Genomic DNA, 18,279 nt, shown 5'->3' with positions numbered 1-18,279 from the left:
AGAGTTCAGTTAAAGAACACACATTAAGAAGCAGATTATATTAGATTTATATTTTAAATAAGACAAAAGTTGGCTTTTACAGCAGTAAAATGATTGTATCTCTACAGTTTAAACATGTAATAAGCTTTGCCCTGCACAGAGTGGATAGTGAAACAAATGGAATCATCATAAATACATTATTTCATATTTATTACTTCCCCCTCCTCATTGCTTTATTATTGTAGCTCTAGTAATAAATAATAATGTAAGGATTCTGGATCAGCACCATGATGCCCATAGTATATACAGTATTCTGAAGGTCTAAAATGTCCCTGTGTGTGCATGTGTGTGTGTTTTATGTATATGGATTTTTTAAAAAAAATATTACTCATGATATAACATTGTCCAGACATGGCTGGTAAGGACATGAGGAGGAAACAGCAGGAGCTGTGTGAGGCTACTAAAGGCAGTGCTATAACATTTTTCTGTCATCATTTTATTATAGATTAAGTGCAAGAGTTGTTAGGTGTGGATAATTAGATTATAGTTTATTGCAATAGCAAGTCGTGCCTTGTTGTCAGATAGACAGCAAGTGGAGAGTGATATATGAAATGATGGGATGGAAGGAAGAAGAGAAGCAAAGAGTGATGCACAGGCAGAGCCCAAATTATTTCTCACAGTTTTTTGTTGCCAATCTTTGCATTTTGTTATTATCTCATGACACTTGTTTAATCAGCTACCATCTCTCCTATGGACTTTTTAAATGTCTACAGTCTCAGATCAACACAGCCCTGCCCTCCAGCACTATCAGCAGCAGGAGCAGCAGAAACCCCTCAACAGCAACATTGTACCCATCAGGTAAAACATCAGCTACGTATGCTTTGCCTTGTCGCCACCTCACAACAGTGATATGTATGATGCGATGATATTAGATTCTTGATGAATGTGTGTTGTTATTCAGCCTGGTTCAATGTGCCCCTTTTTAACTTTGAGCACCCGCCCCTTTAAACCTCTCTGCACGGCCCTGTTCCTAATTTTGTTTGACTTTTGCCTGTTAGCTGCTCCAAGTTTCCTTCAGGTTTACTTGTTTAAAAGGTACTACAGTGTTTTCTTTGACGTGTCTGCAGCTATCGCTGACTGTGACTTATGGTTTGTTCTTCCCTCTAACAGACTTGAAGCTGCAATGGACGGACACGGTGAAGATGCCATTTTGCTCTATGTCCTGTGTGTGTGTTCCTGGTTTCGTTTCCATCTCATCTACCACCAGACCGACGGACTGGCTGTGATACTTTACGGTGACAGAGAGAAGCTTGCTGCGATATTCCTGCAGAGGATGGTGACGGAGTTCTTCAGGAACTGGATTCACAGGCCTGAGTGACCAAGACCATCAGTGACCTGTGTTCGCACAGCCTCCACGCAGAGCTGGGAAGCAGGGGCCTTCAGCATCCAGCAGTGCCTTCACAGATTAAACATTGTTGATGTTGTTTAAAGTTTGATAATGAGTTCATTAAAATAAATAAAGGTTACCTTTCTTTGTTATTATTCCACACATTGATTTTTAACCTGCACAGAGTCCTTCAACAGAGCTCTTAGATTTTCAAAAGCTGTATCTATCAGTGAGTGAGTGATGGGGAAGCCAGATTTGAATGACCAAAATAACCAAATTTGATAATAAAATAATATTGATATGTGATAAAACAAAACTAATATTATCTGCCAATAAGTTGGTTTAGTGTAGTTTTGCGGCCCTGTTGTAGCGCGGCCGTTTCTGTTTAATTCCAGCGTTGCAGAGAGAGGTGCTCGTTATCTGCACCAAAGCGCCTCCGGTCCTGGGGTAAGCCGTTAGAACTGCTTTTATTAGCATTCACAGCTACAAGAGGCTAAGGTTATATTTATCCTTTGTTTTAGGGTTTGATTGCTGCCTTCACCTCTCCGTGGCAAATCGCCTAACCTTAATTGGAGAATCAAGACGCCTGCCTATAGTCGGTTTGAGGGCTCCTGCTCGGTGGAGCTGCTCTCTTGTCTTGTCTCGTCTTTTTGGTCTCATCTTTTATTTTTGTGGAATTGTTTTTATTAAGTGGGCTAACCTTTTTCTGGTGCGCCTGGTTTTATTATATTCTGGATTGTTGCTTGTACCCACGCCTCGGTGATCGGGCTGGAGCGATCCTCTGCCCGCGTGTCGTGCTGGGAACTTGAAACCGCCTCAGTTGCCGATCTCAGCCTGTGGGGAGCCAGACTGGCTTGTGATCAAGGCCTGAACTATTGCCACCAGCACGAGTTGTAGTTTGATTTGTGGGGTGTAAGCCTTCCAGTTTGGTGTGCATGTGTGATTTCTTTTATTAAAGATTGAAGTTTTAGTTTTTATGATATGTAGCGAGCCTGACGCTCAGAGTCCTTTTACTCTTTTAACGTATTGCTCTGGTTTATTTCAGTGAACAGAGGCAAGTCTGGCAAGTCTGTCAGTCTGGCCTGGGACGCTACATTTTGTTTTCTAATATTTCATCTATTTTCACTATAAACAAAATTATTGATATTGGAGCCAACCTGCGTCGGTGTGCATCCTTGAATCTGTGCGGCCTCTCTTATTCCTTTAATCTATTTTCCTTAAATAGGAATTTCCTGGGGGTGAAATTCCCCTTGGTGGCGTTGTCATTTTATTACCATTTCTTTTATAACCCCGCCGACCACTTGGTCACACTAATGTAGTGGCAGCAGGGCTCTGAGTATGTTGTTCACTCAATCGCAGGAAAATTGAGAGAGACGCACACCAAAAATGGGATTTACGAAAAATGATAATTAAAAACACGGAAATGTAAAATAATGAATGTAAAATAATGTAAAATAATTAATAATGTTTATAAAATGATAACAAATTAACAAGTTGTTTTTTCCATATATTTTTATTGAAATTTTTATAGTATAATACAAACAAATGTTGAACACCCTCACATTCACACATCCATCCATACATCAGACCTGCCTACATCACATTCAAATGTAGAAATGAGTTCTCACAGTAATACAAAAATTGGATGAGAGCTTCTTTCCGTTGCCATTTCCTGAGCCAAGTTCACACTGCAGAGAGACACACGGACTGCGAGAGGGAGAGAGGTGTGTCCTGTGTTCGTCGAAGAACGCCGACACCGACTTGGTGAAGTCTGCCTCTCTTGTGGATAAAGGTAAGATTTACACACTTTTGATTTCAAATACAAACACTTGAAGGTAGTGTTTGTACATTAAACAAAACTTGTCTGTAATGGTAGTGTTAACAGATTTGTCCAAATTTAAACTAAAAAAAGAACAAATCAGCTCAGTTGCAGTAAAGACTGCATTTTAGTTTGAAACTTTATATAAAGTGTTCATTCAATGTTTATGCTGGATTGAGCAAATATGACAAGTTATACAACAACTACAAAACTGTGAGAGTGCGCTCTCTCTGTGCTGCTGCTGCTCTCTCTGTGCGCTGAATATTTTTACACATTTTGTTGTTAATTTTGACACTAAATTGAGCTGTCTCAGACCATTTGGAGCCAGAAAGTGGCAGGTTCAGTTCTTCCAAACTGCTTTCAGGGCCACATCTGCTTAGAGCCCAACCAGTTGCATTTGAAGAGGCCCAGCATTTGCCCTCTTGAAGTGCTGTGTGACTTCCTTTGAGAATCCTCTGACATCAGTGATGAGAAATGGGTTCTTTATGAACTGCTGTCCAAAGCTGAAGCTATCAAAACGTTTGCTGAAGTTTTCAATCAGCTTATCAACAAAGTCAACAAAAGAGGACACATCTCTCTGTCCCTGAACCTGTTCCTGAACCTGCGCTTTGTGCGCCGAGCTTCATTTACATTAGTCCTTCATCAGTCCTTCGTGCTCATGTCTAGATTAAATGTCAATCTTAGGAATTCATGAGTTTGGTAGATCTCATTCATGAATTTGAAGTTTACTTTTACTTTGGGAGAAAGGGGAAGAGAAATTTCTTTTCTTCAGAGAACCTTAATCTCCTCATTCTCAAAAAGTTTCAGAATTAGGAAAAAAAACGTTCTGATCAGGGGCGGATAGTAAAACTTTGTACCATCTCTGGGAGCTGCCAGGATCTAGAAAAAGCTTCTCCACTGAGACAAACCCAGTGTGTATGATTACAGCAGTGGAAAATAGAGCAAAAGGGGCAGGTGCTAATTTTTATTTATTAGTATTTTATTTATTTATATTTTAAACATTCAGGGACAGGTGTCTGCGAGTCAATGACATCCGATGAGTCCAAAGCAACTTGTTTCATTTAAAAAAAAAAAAAACCTTTTACTGTGTAGGTGCGTTTAGTTGATGCTCACATGTCAGTCCCTGGCTAACCAGCCAATTTGTCTGAGTGAAAAATATGTAAGAACCAGTGAGAGGCAAGCCAACAAGACAAGAATATGAAAATGAGTACTCAGAGAGAGGGTAGTCTGTGGTTCTGTATTCATTCTTCTTTTACATTCTGGTTTAGATTTATAATGCAGCCAGTTTCACTGCAGTGAACCCTTGAAACAGAAGGATCTCTAATAAAGGGACTTAACTTAAGGATTAAATGTACTGTTTTAACGTTGTTCCTAAATTTGGTTGACTTTTGCCTGTTAGCTGCTCCAAGTTTCCTTCAGGTTTACTTGTTTAAAAGGTACTACAGTGTTTTCTTTAACGTGTCTGCAGCTATCGCTGACTGTGACTTATGGTTTGTTCTTCCCTCTAACAGACTTGAAGCTGCAATGGACGGACACGGTGAAGATGCCATTTTGCTCTATGTCCTGTGTGTGTGTTCCTGGTTTCGTTTCCATCTCATCTACCACCAGACTGACGGACTGGCTGTGATACTTTATGGTGACAGAGAGAAGCTTGCTGCGATATTCCTGCAGAGGATGGTGACGGAGTTCTTCAGGAACTGGATTCACAGGCCTGAGTGACCAAGTCCATCAGTGACCTGTGTTTGCAGAGCCTCTGTGGGACTTTCAACACAGTCCTCTGGTGACGCCTGATGGCCAAAAGTATGAAGAGCAGCTTGAATCTACAAAATGAACTGCTTCATTATGACGAGTTCACAATTCTCTCTGATATTGGGCTGCCGTTGCTTTGCTTTTTGGGAGGTGAAAAAAATGTTACGTCTATTTGTTTAATAGATAAATTTGGTCAATAAACGTTGCTTATGCGCCATGGTGTGGTCTTTCTTTACTTGTGACTTCTTGATGTTGGTAAATACAATACATGAAAAATACATATAATATACATATAATAATGTACAACACATTATGGAGTACGCTTCTGCTGTGAGGTCCTGCCTCCATGAACTCATGCAATTAATCACTGGACAGAAAGACCGCTGTGTGTATAAATAATATGATACTGGGCCAATTTTCTTATACATATGTTTGACCAGGAGGTAGAACTGAAAAGGGAGAATGCTTATGAACTTGTAGAGTAAAAACGTGATGCATTTAAGGTTATCCGTTTGGTTTTTGTTTGAGAAGAGAATTTGTTCCACTGTGTGATGGTCGAGTTTCTTTTCTTGGAGATAATTTCTCCTGCATTAGAGGAAATGTGGAACAAAGAGGCTGGAGAGCCCAGAAACTGCAATGCAAGTTGGTAGAGATGCAGGTGTACGGTCTTCCTGGTGTCACAGACGATCAGCTAAAACTATTAAACAAATTAAATTGCTGCCATTTTTGTACAATAATATTTTAAGATTATTTTACATATAAAATAGATATTTTTTATTATATTAAATTTAAAGCATCAAATTGAAGTCTTTCTAAAGTTATTTAATATTAATATTATGAAAAGTACATTTTTGTTATGTTATGTTTTCTATATTTTCAGATAACATAAACACAGAAAAATGGTGTTACAGGGAGATTTATAACAATAACTAAATATGCAGTTTTTACAGTTTTCCCAAGCTGTAAAAATTACAAATGAAACAATAAATAAAAATTAGCACCTGCTCCTTTTGTGCTACTTTACACACTCACACACATACACAGACACTGGGTTTTAAAGAAAATACATTAAGAACAGCTATATTAGAATTATATTTCAAATGTGACAAACTTATATATATATATATATATATATTTATATATATATATATATATATATATATTTATATATATATATATTTATATATATTTATATATATATATATATATATATATATATACATATATATATACATATACACACATACAGTGGCTTGCAAAAGTATTCGGCCCCCTTGAACTTTTCCACATTGTGTCACAAACATGAATTTTATTGGAATTCCACGTGAAAGACCAACACAAACATTTTTTACAAATAAATAACTGAAAAGTGGGGTGATATATTTATTATTTATATACATTTATTTCACTAAAAACATGTAAAATATTGACCTTTATCTTACCTCATAATGGAGATGTCTCTCATGTAGTGCAGCTTGCAGAAAGGGGTCCCATCCCCCCTCCCCAAATGAAATTTCACACAGATTTTTTTTAAAGGGCCAGTGTGAAGTGGCAAACCTTCCTGGCTTTATGAGAATATGAGAAATATGAGAATGAATATGAGCTACAAGCATACTCTGATGGGCAAAGTTAAGTGGCAAACCATCATACCTACTAAAATTTGTCCTGGAATTACTCTGTGACAGCAGAAAAGTGCATAAACTACTTACGGAAGGACGTTTTACCAAAGTAGGATGGTTTGTCAGAACACCGGTATTTGCCAGAAACTGGGTCCATGGCCCGGGGGTTGGGGACTGCTGCATTAGACAACTATAGAGCACCTTAGAAGCTAACCTGTTTCTTTAATGGGTGTTTGGGCTGTTTGCATTTGGATCAGTGGATCAGTGATCGTGTGCTCAGGAGACACCCAACATCCCCTGCTTCAAAATAATCTCTGCCAACTTTAACAAGACATTAGTTTAAGTGTCACAGAATCGATAAATATATAGTAGTCAGAATAATCAGTCATGTTTTTTTCTGAACTGATGAAAGACAAAAAGCACATTCACTTTACACACAGCTACAAGGTTAAGTTGTGTGGATGTTGGTTATTTAAGGTGTCACGTGACCAGTGGAAGGTAGTTGACTTCTCAGTGGCTCAGAAAAAGGCCTGTTAAGCTTGTGATTTATTAAATATATCCCACCCCCATCTAAGAACAAATCTGAAGAGCAGTTTCAGCAACAGGTTCCCACAACCTCGCTGTCTGAGGGAACGTTACAGGAGGGCATTCCTTCCCGCTGCTATCAGACTCTTTAATTCATCCACTTGGGTCAGGTCCACACATGTGGAACAGAATTAATCACGCCTCACTGCACCCTGTCACTTTTTTACACCATGACATATATTTGTCCACATACTTGTCCTTTTATACTTATATGTTTATTTGTAGCTTTAACAAGATAGGTACAAAATAGGTACATTTTTATCTATTTATCTTAATATTTATCATCAATATCTTTGTTGCTACAGTCATTTTGTATGAGTGCTTGATGTTGGTTGTATATTTGCGCGCGTCTGGTTGTCAGTAGCAATTTTTCATTTTTGATGTACGTAACCAAGATTGTTAACATTTGTAATTGTATTTATAGGTTCAACATTCCCAAAGGCTTAATGACCCGCAGTTAAAGCCATGGGCAGTAGTGAGAAAAAGACAGGTTGTCTTGGGAGCACACTGTAACTGCACAGCTGGCCTTGGTGAGAGCTGCTCACATGTGTCAGCTGTGTTGCTCAGCACATGGCAGCATACCGGTGGAAAAAAAGAAGAGATAGCTGTTACATCTAAGAAGTGCAAGTGGGCCATACTAAGTGAGGAGTCTTCAAAGAAAGTTGAGTATCAGCAAAGCAAGGACATCATTTTTAACAACTCTAAACAAAATAACAAAGAGAAATCTGCAAAAGATCATCCTGGCCTCCCAGCTTTCCCACCTCTGACTGCTGCAAGACCAACTGTATCATAACCTCTGCCAATGCCGCACACAAGTGGGGAAGATCATCGAACCTAAATTAAAATTGCTATGCTAATGCTATTTTTGTTATTAATATAATTCAGTGTTTTATATTGCACCTTACTACTGAAGCAAGTGGCTAGTTTGTAGAGTTCAGTGACAAAGGCAATAAAACTGTTTTTCTGATTTTGATTCTGATCTGTATCTGTCAATCAGGAATATGAAATGTGGTTAGTGGAAATCATTTGAGATGGATGTGAAGATCAAAAAATAGCGAGCATCTGCCATTCTCTTATTTTGATATTTGTAGGACAAGTAAAGCTTTCCCTTCCAAAGTCAAGTCACAATAAGCAAACAAAAAGTGAGAGTTAATAATGTGTATTTGTTGTTTGAGATCATCAGTCACATCATTTTCATTTACATCACTGGAAGGGCACCACAGATTCAGATACATTTGTAAGCGCACAACATGCACCCACAATCTTGTCTAGATAGGTCACATCATTTTCTCTGTCTATGTCTGTGAAAGTTATGGGGACAGTGCTTTGCAAGATCATGTACTGTTGACAGAGAACTCCTATTACTCTTTTATATGTATCCTGAGAGAAGCTAGACACCTGGTGTTCTGTGAGAACCATGTTCTTTGATTTCTCCAGTGCCTTCAACACTTTTCTTCCCACGGTTCTGAAGGACAAGCTGGAGATCTCTGGAGTGGACCATCACCTCACTATCTGGATTTTGGACTACCTCACCGACTGACCACAGTATGTGAGAACTCAGGGCTGAGTGTTGGACAGGGTCGTCTGCAGTACGGAGGCCCCAGAGGGAACAGTTCTGGCTCCGTTCCTCTTCACCATCTACACTGCAGATTTCTCCCACAACTCCACCCAGTGCTTCCTGCAGAAGTTCTCTGATGACTCTGCAAAAGTCGGCCTCATCACTGATGGGGACGACAAGGAGTACAGAGGACTGACCCAAGACTTTGTGGACTGGTGCCAGCTGAACTACCTCCAGATCAAAGCCAGTAAAACCAAGGAGCTGGTGGTAGACTTCCGCAGGCACAAGCATTCTCCACTGCAACCACTGAACAGCCAAGGTATGGACATCGAGACTGTGGACAGCTACAGGTACCTTGGCGTTCATCTGTACAACAAACTGGACTGGACTCATAAGTCGGACGCCCTCTACAGGAAAGGGCAGAGCAGGCTGTACCTGCTGCGGAGACTCAGGTCGTTTGGGGTGGAGGGCCCACTCCTGAAGACCTTCTATGACTCTGTGGTGGCCTCAGCCATCTTTTACGGTGTGGTCTGCTGGGGTGGACAGGAAGAGACTGAACAGGCTGATCCGAAGGGCCAGCTCTGTTCTAGGATGCCCTCTGGACCCAGTGGAGGTGGTGAGTGACAGGAGAACGGCGGCTAAGCTGTCATCCCTGTTGGACAACATCTCCCACCCCATGCAGGAAGCTCCAACAGCACTGAGCAGCTCCTTCAGTGGCAGGCTGCGGCACCCACGGTGTGGGGCGGAGAGATTTCGCAGGTCTTTGGGACTAATAAAGGTTATCTTATCTCATCTTTTCCATCCAGAGGAGACGAAACAAATGGAACCTTGAGGTCAAATTGCAATTAAATATTTTACTGTGTGATGTAACTTGTACAAGGAGTAACACTGAGCACTGGATAACAATCTACTCGGTTTCTCTAGAACTATTTCTAAACAATCTATGATGCAAACAGTCTTCTCAAAGCTGCTCTTCCGAAATGCACATGGCAGAGATTGTCTTAGGGATTCTCTGTCAGGCCACAACACTAGACTTGGCACCAGTCTACAATGCATCACACTGATACAGTGTTTGAAAAGCTTTGAAACAGTGGTTGAGTCAATTTTGAAATAAAAATCCAAAAAGTCAAAGGACAAGTTCATTCAAAGCTTCATTAACGTTGACATGTACTGCTGAAAACATGTTTAACAAGATTTAAGTTGGAGAAAAGGAGCCACAAAACGAAAAACAGGAATGAGAATTGTATATGTTGGTAAACCAGTAAGAACATCAACCCTACACTGAAAATATGCAGTGTAGTGTTACTCGTTTTTTCTTTCAGCAACACATTTTCAGTCCTAAGAGCTTGGCAATCTTGCTCAAGAGACTGGAGGCGTTTACCACATGTTTCAGTGCTACATAATAGAACATTCTCATGGAGAACAGGCTGGACATCATTTCCAGGTTCTTCATTGGTGAAGTCCTTCAAAAGCTGTGAGATGGGAGTTTGGTCTGCAGTAGGATTCTTGCTATTATCTTGGGGATATTCACTTGGTTGACTGGTGAAAACACAAAAGAAGTGTAGTAAGGGAGGTGTTAAGATGTAAACCGCATTTGTGTCAATTATTCTATTCCTACAGTATACTACTACAGTACATGATACCACTACTAGCTTGTACTAAACTTAGAACCCAATTGTGCAGAAACGTTGTGGTTTATAATTTTACCGAGTAGGATAAAGTGGGGATGAACAGATTAAGATCTTTTACATACATTAATTTAAGTATGACAGTTAGAATAAGAGACCAAATCAACATGCAACAGAAAGACTTTGATATATTCACCTTGGAGGGATGCCTTCTGCAGATAGCTTTATTTGCTCTATCCGTTGTAGCTTTGCTTTCTGTCTTCTGTTGAACACATCCAGTCTCATTTTTGTTCTCCTTTTCTCTGGAGATGAAACGTAGTTAAAAATAGATGGAATAAAGTCCGGACTCAATGGATTATCGTTCTTTCTGCCCACAAAATAAACATAAACATTTCAGTATTTCTACTTTAGAGCTTGCTAACTTAGAAAGCACGACAGGAAGCCCACAATGCATGCAACTATGTGGTTTTGCACTCATCAGAAACCACAATGATAGTCTAGTAAATAATGAAAATACTTATGTTAGAAAGCTTGTATTTAGTAATTTACCCGATATGAAATGATCGCGGGTTATCCCCAGAAACACTTCCGTTGTGTTTTTTCCTATTTGTGTTTTCGTTTTTCCTATTTCCGTTGTGTTGGACTAAGACTGTTTTTTTGAAGACAGATTTCCTGTACAATTTTGGAGAGTAAGACATACATATGGAAAGTTATGTATAATCCGGATTATACATAAACATGTCAGATTTGTGAATCTGGAACATGTCAGATTCACAAAGGTCACAATCACAGAGGTTTGTTTGCTGTTTTTCAACAAACTTCTAAAGTGAAACCTGAAAATCTGAAAAGTGACAATTACAAACTCTTGAGTAAATCAAGTGAATACTTTTCTGGATGTCCATTTCATAAAACAATGTCTTGTAAAACACTGCCACCCAGTGGTGAAATAAAAAAAATGTTGCAAATTCTGATTACAGTTAGTTTCTTTAACATTAGTTCAAGTTTTGTGGCTGATCACTGTGAAGTGTATCCTTTCGCCAAGCAACACGGTCAGAATAACCTCATTACTTCCACCCCGCTGCGCGCATGGATATCTTCATTAAAAGTGCTGCGGTGTCAGGTGTTCGGCTGTCTAGTTATTTGATCGCAAACTCGAGTCCACCGAAGCAGCGTGGGGAGATGGCGTCGCGGCGGACGAAAAACACAAGAAGCGTGCAGAGTAAAGAAGAGCTGAGCCGGGAAATGCGGCGCAGCAAGCTGGCTCTATTCATCCAACAGTTTGAGAAAGAAGGTGAGGTGCAGCCTCGCTGCAGCCGCACCCACGTAAAGCTTCATACTTCATTTCTGACGTCCATCCATCTTTCCTTACAGCCCAAGAGCGCGTAAACGAGATGGAGGCCAAAATGGAGAACACGCTGGCCACAGTGGAAAAAGTATTCAAAGTGGAGCTGATGAAGATGCCTCCTTCTCTTCAAAACACCCTCATAGGGGATTTAATAAGCGGTGAGTCCTCCGTGATTTTTGTTATTTTTGAGCGTCTTACATGAACAACAACTACCGACTGTTTTCTCTTGTAGAGGAGGAATTCGCCAGTGAGGAATCAATAGCCAGTAAGGTGAGTTGGGTTTCTGGTTATAATCTGCTGTCTATAATTTTATTATTTTTTATTAATCATATGTTGTACTTGGACCTTTTGCAGAATGAGTGTGGTGAGGTACCCCAGCCCCGCAAACAGATAACCAGTAAAAGAGGTGAAATCAAACTACATTTTTCCATTTTGTCCAGTGAGGTTAACAATTGATCTTGTCATAGGTAAAGACACAAACCTCAATTTCTCCAAGTTATTTTGGGTTTGTTTAGCTGCCATTATTTATACTCGTATTTTTGCAGCTAAACCCACTGATTCACCAGACCAGTCTGCCCCAACCCACAGGGTCTCATCCAAAACCTCAAAGGTAGGTGATGCAGCAGGTGTATTTGCACAGGCATGGCTGTCACTGTGATTTTAAACTTTCCTGTCCTCATTAAAAAAAAAAACCCCACGATCTCTGGGGAATAAAAGCAATCGTTTACATTTCTTTATTTTCTGTCTTCTTGTTTTGTGTCTTTGTGTTTAGGGAGTGAAGGAGACTAAAAGGACGAGGACATTAGTTTGTAGTAACAGCACTGGAAATCTCATGTAAGGATTAGGCTCAAAGTCACATAGTGCATGGTTATTTACTGCTCTGAACCCGATCAAGGCCTTATCCAGTGTTAGTTGAACTGGTTTTCTTCTTAACTGGTATGTTTGTCATTACTTCCACCTGCCAAGAGTTCTCAAAGATTTCTAGATACCCAGGAGGTAATGACATCAATGGAGCTCATTAGTTTGTGAACAGAGTTTAGATCATCAGAGGAAAATGACATATAGTAGGATATATTGACTCTTTGATGGTACCACCTTGGTAACATACCAAGACCCCCAAGAGAACCCCTGACTGAATTTTTGTTGGTCACCAGCGTCAGTCTGAGCAGGTCATAAAACCCTCGCTGAGCACTTTTAAATGTGGGGTTGGCCATTGCTGCTTTTTAGTTGGCATGGAAAAAACCACTTGTTCTACACGGGGAGTGGAGTATGCAAACAACCAGGTAAAATGAAAGGCCGTTCAGCTGTAACACCAGCACTCTAATTGCAGCAGACCCTCCTCAGTCATAACCAAGAGAACTCGCCGCTTGGCAAGTTGCAAGACCAACGACCTGTCCCCGCTGAGCCAGTCCAGACTTAAACTCAGGTCTGTTTGACGCCTTTGTTCGATCAGAAACATGTACTGCATATGTTTTGTTTCTGGCTAAAACTATTTATTTTATTTTTTTAATGCTCTAAACTGTGACGTTTAGCTCCTACGTTGTTTTTAAATAGTTGGCGAGTACAAATACTGTCAGCTCTCATTAAAATGCACTGATGTGAGTTCTGTGTTGACCCGCAGGTCTGTGGTCTCTGCTGGTGATCTGCACTGTTCTACAGCAGGCTCTACTGCACATATCGCTGTAACCACAGCACAGGGGCTGGTACTTTTTTTTTTTTTTTCTTTCTCTACATTTCAGAGTCCAACTTGGCCTAAAACTAAGGAGTTTGTCCTTGTTCTTGAGTTCAGTGTATGGAGTCAGATTTTTGAATAAAGTGTTCCTTATGTGAGCTGAGGTCCTGTGGTTTAACAGATTCTAGACATTGATGTTTTTCACAAGTCAAGTGTTTCTCTTCATAGATGGTGAGCTTTTCTGAAGAGACTAAAGATGACATTAACTGGGACATGCTGGATGACGTGGCGCGGTGCCAGATTAAGAAGCTCTCGGTAGGAGAAGGCCCACTTCATTACAAACTGTACATAGAAACTCCATTTGAAACTGTTATTTCACTTTTCAGAGTCTGATAGATTATCTGTCACAGCGGAGTGGCTGCGACAGATGACCGAAGAAACCCAAATATCCCCGTGTCCAGGATGTCTGTCCAGATGGAGCTCAGAAACACATTTAACTTCAAGAAGTTTCTATTATACGTGTTCAGCTGAACAGTGTATTTACAATGCATTTGTGTGGGTTTTAAAACTAATAATAAAAGATTAAGTGTTAATTCATGACTAAGTGCCAAATTATTTGTATGATGGTATTTCAAATGTGCAGCTGAGGTGTTAGTTTGTTTTTCCTTAAATGTACCACGTGGAGCAAATGTTGTGTAATAGAAACCAAATGGGGACCAGTGTTATTGGGTAATTAACCTATTTAGGAATGTCTTTAAATGCCATCAGTGTACAGGTTAAACTGAAGGTAGTATGGGCTAGCCCCTGCCTAGGTAATGGCTTACACACATTTCATGATAGTAAAACTAAAAGCAAGTATTAGTCCCCAATAACTTGATGCAAACTCTGAACAGATTTCACACGTTTATACTGAAGCAAGCACAGGTTTATTGTTCTAGATAAATGATTTGTATGATAATTGTGGAGAATGAAATTGTGCAATTAAAGTTCAATATTCTCAAGTTAATAAAATGTACTTTCTTGGTACTGTGGAATTACATTTCAGGTTCTGTGCTAATACAGTTGAGATTTTAAAAAAATATAAAGTAAAAGTTTGCATACAAAGCTGTCAAATATTGCCACAAAATTCAGAATATTAAGCTTTAAATTGTAATGGATCACTACAGGGATTCCATCTCCACCTCCATGGGCTCCTCCCTCTGTCCCTGTGTAGAAGAGCTGGAGGATGTGGTGTAGGTGCTGCTGTCTTCAGATGCTGGTATGGGAGTGGGCTCGGGAGCCATCCGTGGATAGAAAGGTCCCACCAGCCAGTTGAGTGGCGTGTTGTTGATCAGATAATCCATGACGTTGTCCAGGGACTCTTTCATTTTGCTCAGCTGAACTCTGCTGCTGGTCAACCCTGTGTCTGGCAGGTCTCCCAGCGCCTTAGCTTTGCTGAAGTTGGCGTACACCTGTGAGGCAGAGTAGCCGAGGGACAGCGCCTCCTGCTGGATGTGGTTGGGGAGACCCTGCAGGCTGGAGACGAGGACAAGGCAGGTGGTCTGAAGCTGCTGGGTGAGGGAACGCGCTAGGGTCAAAGTGCGGGACTCAATTACCTGCATAGATGGAGAGGAACAGATCTGAATAAATTTGCATTATTTTCCCACTTTAATTCAATAAGATAAGTGCTGTGTACTCTATCATAAGTGAATCTTATGGATAATATTTTATCTCAATGTAAATCTTTACCTCTGCCTCATGACAGTTCTCCTGGTTTGGACTACTGGACTTCCATGCAACCAGGGAATTCAACTTCTTGTTCACCATCTGGTTAGCACTGTCAATGTTCTTTCTGCCAACCTCAATCTGAAGAAAAACACAGGAAACGTTTTGTTTTTTTTTTAAGTCCAAAAGCAGTGAAAGGACAGAATGGCTCTATCATCTGGATAATAAAATGAACCAATATTGGCATGATGACTGATGCTGGCAAACAGTGTGGCATTTACTGATGTCAGTGAATGTGTTGTGTCATCGCTTTTTAAGGGTTAAATATTCAAAAATGGTCTAAATACTGTATATGTGACTTTAAAACATACTGGGTGTTTGTATAACGAACATTCCTTTGATATCCAGGAATAAAAGAGTAAATGTCATAACCTCCCCTCCAAAAAACAAAAAGTCCCTTCCTGTGAATCTTGTTCCTTGCTCATTATGTTAGAGAGAGCGTGCGTGTGTGTGTGTGTGTGTGTGTGTGTGTGGAGGAGGCCCACCAGGTCAACAGTGGAGTTCAGCTCAGAAATGAACTCCATGCAGCGCTGCTTGCGATCTCGTATCTGGACCATGGCTCTGCTGTACGCTCTCTTGCGGAGCTTGGTGGAGAGAGAGCCCAGGCGGACGTAGTAGTTCGGCTCCTTGTTGTCAAAGCTTTTCACAGTTTTTGCCTCCAGCTCTGTTAAAAGGCAGGGAAACATGGAAAATCCCAGTCAAACAACAAACTAAATTCAAATTCAAATTCAAATTTTATTTGTCACGTACACAGTCATACACAGTACGATATGTAGTGAAATGCTATATAAAGTTGTCTTGTTTTTTTTGTTTTTCTTAAAACCTAAAGTGTGGACAAGTGTAAAAACATTAGTTGTACTTGTTCAGACCGTGAGAAGAGATCAGTTGAAAGAATCCTAGTATCAAGACTGTTTCATAAGCCTCAAAACACCACAGCTCAGCCTGATCAGCTCTTTTTATATGAAGGCACTAATGCAAATTTACACACATAATGTGATCCGGTCAGCTTTTCTGGAAACTGGACCACTAACTGAACTTTGTCACATCTTGTCACACACACAAGCTTAATCTCGCTAGCTTTTATTTGTATTCTGTTTATCTGAAAAACAAACTGGAGACAAATCCACCTTTTAAATTATATGTAAAAAGTAAATCATTAGAAGTATTTCCTTAAATATTTAAAGAAAAATCTATAGAGGCATTTTTTTCTTTGTCTTTTGATTCCACTCACCCAGCTCAGCCTCAGTCATAGGTAAGTACTGCTCCACCAGACTCTCGGATGTACTCAGGGCTGTGTCGACTCCGCTGCTGATGAGCCGTGCCACTCTGCTCTCCAGTACAGTGCTCACGCTGCCGTTGACGACAGATTTGGTCTTGTCCACCCCACCGTGCACCGCGCCCCTGGTTTTCTCCACAACGCTGGTCAGAGTGTCTGAGACTGTGCCCGTCACGACATCTTTAGCAGTGGTTACTACATCCTTGGCATTGGACACAATCTGGGGAGATCCACATGCATTTTTATTTTAGTGATTGCAGCAAAGGATGAGTTTAAAGTTTGTGAGGAAACAGCAATTGTGAAAAATGGGACAAAGGTCACGGCTGATAACCGAGGAGATTAGCACATTTCACATTGTGAAATTGAGCTTGCTGATGAATCAATGCATACCTGCTCAGAGGGCTGGTGAAGAATCGGCAGGGTTTTCTCAATCTTGTCCAAACCTTTACAGGCAAGATCATTGGCCATGGCAACTATAGAAGAAAAAACAAAAAAATGCTTAAGATTAAATAAAGTAAGTAAATGTTGCTTAAAAGTAAAACAAGTATAAAATCTAAACCGTATCAGAAGCTATGATGCTTATTTCTGCCTGATTATAATAAGTGGGTGAAAGGTCGCAATGCCTCAACGGCCTGACTTGAAAAGACAAAGCGTGACTCAGTTTAATCATCCCTGCAGTTTCACTCTGACCTCCTCCCACCTCTAATACCACGCCTACAGACGGATGAATGGTTCTTACTCTGAGGCTCCAGCTTGTCGATGATGGGTGAAGCAGTGGTGAGAGCCACTGAGGTGATGGTGCGGACTCCTTGCTCCGCGGCCTCACACACAGTCTTGATGTACGGGTGGTTGTCCTTTGTGCTGGAGTACACACTGGACACCAAGCCATAGGTGGAGCTGATCAGAGGAAGGCTGGCGACCCTCTCCACCACACTCTGTAAAGCCAACAGAAAGAAAACAGTTAACGTATAAGTCTCCGAACTCCTTTAAACATTACGGAGTGCTATTTTGTGACGGGCTATCGGCGTAAACCCATGGTTTTAAAATTGTAAACCACATAAGACATTTGAAAGCATAGTTTCACGAAATGTACTTAAAACTACAGTACCTGAGGGCAAAAACTAACTCACCTGAGTTGGAATAACTTCAGCGGTTGCCATTTCTGTCCAGATAAACCTGCAGACAAAGAAAATGCGATTTAGTTCAAGAAAACAACAAACACGTAGAATCACGACATTTTACAGCAGATAAACTGGAGGTTGTTACTTCCGTATTAGGTTCTTTAAAGTTTCTCATAGTTAGCTACATAATAATAAACGCTCAAGTGAACCTTCTACCGATAGAAAGGCAATGCAACTGTATTAAACAGCAGTTAAAACACATAATGAAACAGATACCAGTGGACACTTACCGAGTAACTTAACTATTTCCAAACGGTCAATGAGCTGACTGATACTGCGCGAGCAGGCTGTGGCGGTTTTTATGCGCAGCAGCTATCGCGAGATCTAGCCAAGCGCTGTGACGTAGCGTCGCTACTGCTTGTAGGGCAAAGGTAAACGGGGTAAAAGTTTGGTCGGGGAATTCCTCTGAAATCAGCTGTCACATGAGCAGGCGGTGACACAGTTCAGCCCATGGTTTCATCTCCTTTCAGCAGCCATTCAAGTTCAGTGACGACACTTTTTAAAATGTACATATTTTTAATACAACAGCAGAAACAGTGGCTCCAAAGCTGTGAGTAGTCTACACTGAATATGGCTGCACTTCTTTACCATGGGTCCTAGGAAAAGGAAATACATGAAAGCCTCTTCACCTTTTCTCCTACAGTCTCCAAGTACAATACACAAATGACAACGTACTGCCTTTTAAATTATATTTTGTATAAATCATCATAACAGTCA

At 40.5% G+C, this 18,279-nt stretch overlaps 3 protein-coding genes across 5 annotated transcripts in view; 2 read left to right on the top strand and 1 right to left on the bottom strand.

The window, feature by feature from the left end:
* Positions 1-5,144, top strand: part of LOC147335917 (uncharacterized) — a 10,394-nt gene extending 5,250 nt beyond the window's left edge. Inside the window, exons 3-5 of the mRNA XM_086286125.1 lie at positions 753-837; positions 1,150-1,347; positions 4,697-5,144. Of these exons, the coding sequence (XP_086142251.1) occupies positions 753-837; positions 1,150-1,347; positions 4,697-4,904 (491 nt within the window). The 3' untranslated portion in view covers positions 4,905-5,144. The remainder of the gene's footprint in view (positions 1-752; positions 838-1,149; positions 1,348-4,696) is intronic.
* Positions 5,145-11,395: 6,251 nt separating this feature from the next.
* cdca9 (cell division cycle associated 9) lies at positions 11,396-14,593 on the top strand. Of its 2 annotated transcripts, none has more exons than XM_086283951.1 (10): positions 11,396-11,615; positions 11,696-11,827; positions 11,902-11,939; positions 12,024-12,075; positions 12,215-12,279; positions 12,442-12,503; positions 13,003-13,095; positions 13,291-13,372; positions 13,570-13,656; positions 13,728-14,593. In XM_086283951.1, exons 1-10 carry the CDS (start codon positions 11,411-11,413, stop codon positions 13,770-13,772), a joined length of 861 nt encoding a protein of 286 aa, XP_086140077.1. In that variant the 5' UTR covers positions 11,396-11,410; the 3' UTR covers positions 13,773-14,593. The 2 variants fall into 2 exon arrangements, with proteins under 2 accessions (XP_086140077.1, XP_086140069.1); XM_086283943.1 differs by having other exon boundaries at positions 13,000-13,095.
* Positions 14,245-17,902, bottom strand: plin2 (perilipin 2). 2 transcript variants are annotated; one of them, XM_086283926.1, is made up of 8 exons: positions 17,793-17,902; positions 17,512-17,557; positions 17,121-17,316; positions 16,772-16,854; positions 16,337-16,601; positions 15,591-15,769; positions 15,070-15,186; positions 14,245-14,936 (listed from the first exon to the last, which is right to left on the bottom strand). In XM_086283926.1, exons 2-8 carry the CDS (start codon positions 17,539-17,541, stop codon positions 14,502-14,504), a joined length of 1,305 nt encoding a protein of 434 aa, XP_086140052.1. In that variant the 5' UTR covers positions 17,542-17,557; positions 17,793-17,902; the 3' UTR covers positions 14,245-14,501. The 2 variants fall into 2 exon arrangements, with proteins under 2 accessions (XP_086140052.1, XP_086140059.1); XM_086283933.1 differs by lacking the exon at positions 17,793-17,902 and adding an exon at positions 17,648-17,667.
* Between the last annotated feature and the right edge of the window lie 377 nt (positions 17,903-18,279).

This window comes from Aulonocara sp. 'chitande type north' Nkhata Bay, linkage group LG3 (assembly GCF_057382095.1).
Source record: "Aulonocara sp. 'chitande type north' Nkhata Bay isolate Kocher_YH1m ecotype deep benthic linkage group LG3, A_spYH_male_GT1.1, whole genome shotgun sequence".
NCBI lineage: Eukaryota > Metazoa > Chordata > Actinopteri > Cichliformes > Cichlidae > Aulonocara > Aulonocara sp. 'chitande type north' Nkhata Bay.
The sequence above is the reverse complement of the archived record's forward strand: the minus strand, read 5'-3'. Positions and strand labels throughout refer to the sequence as shown.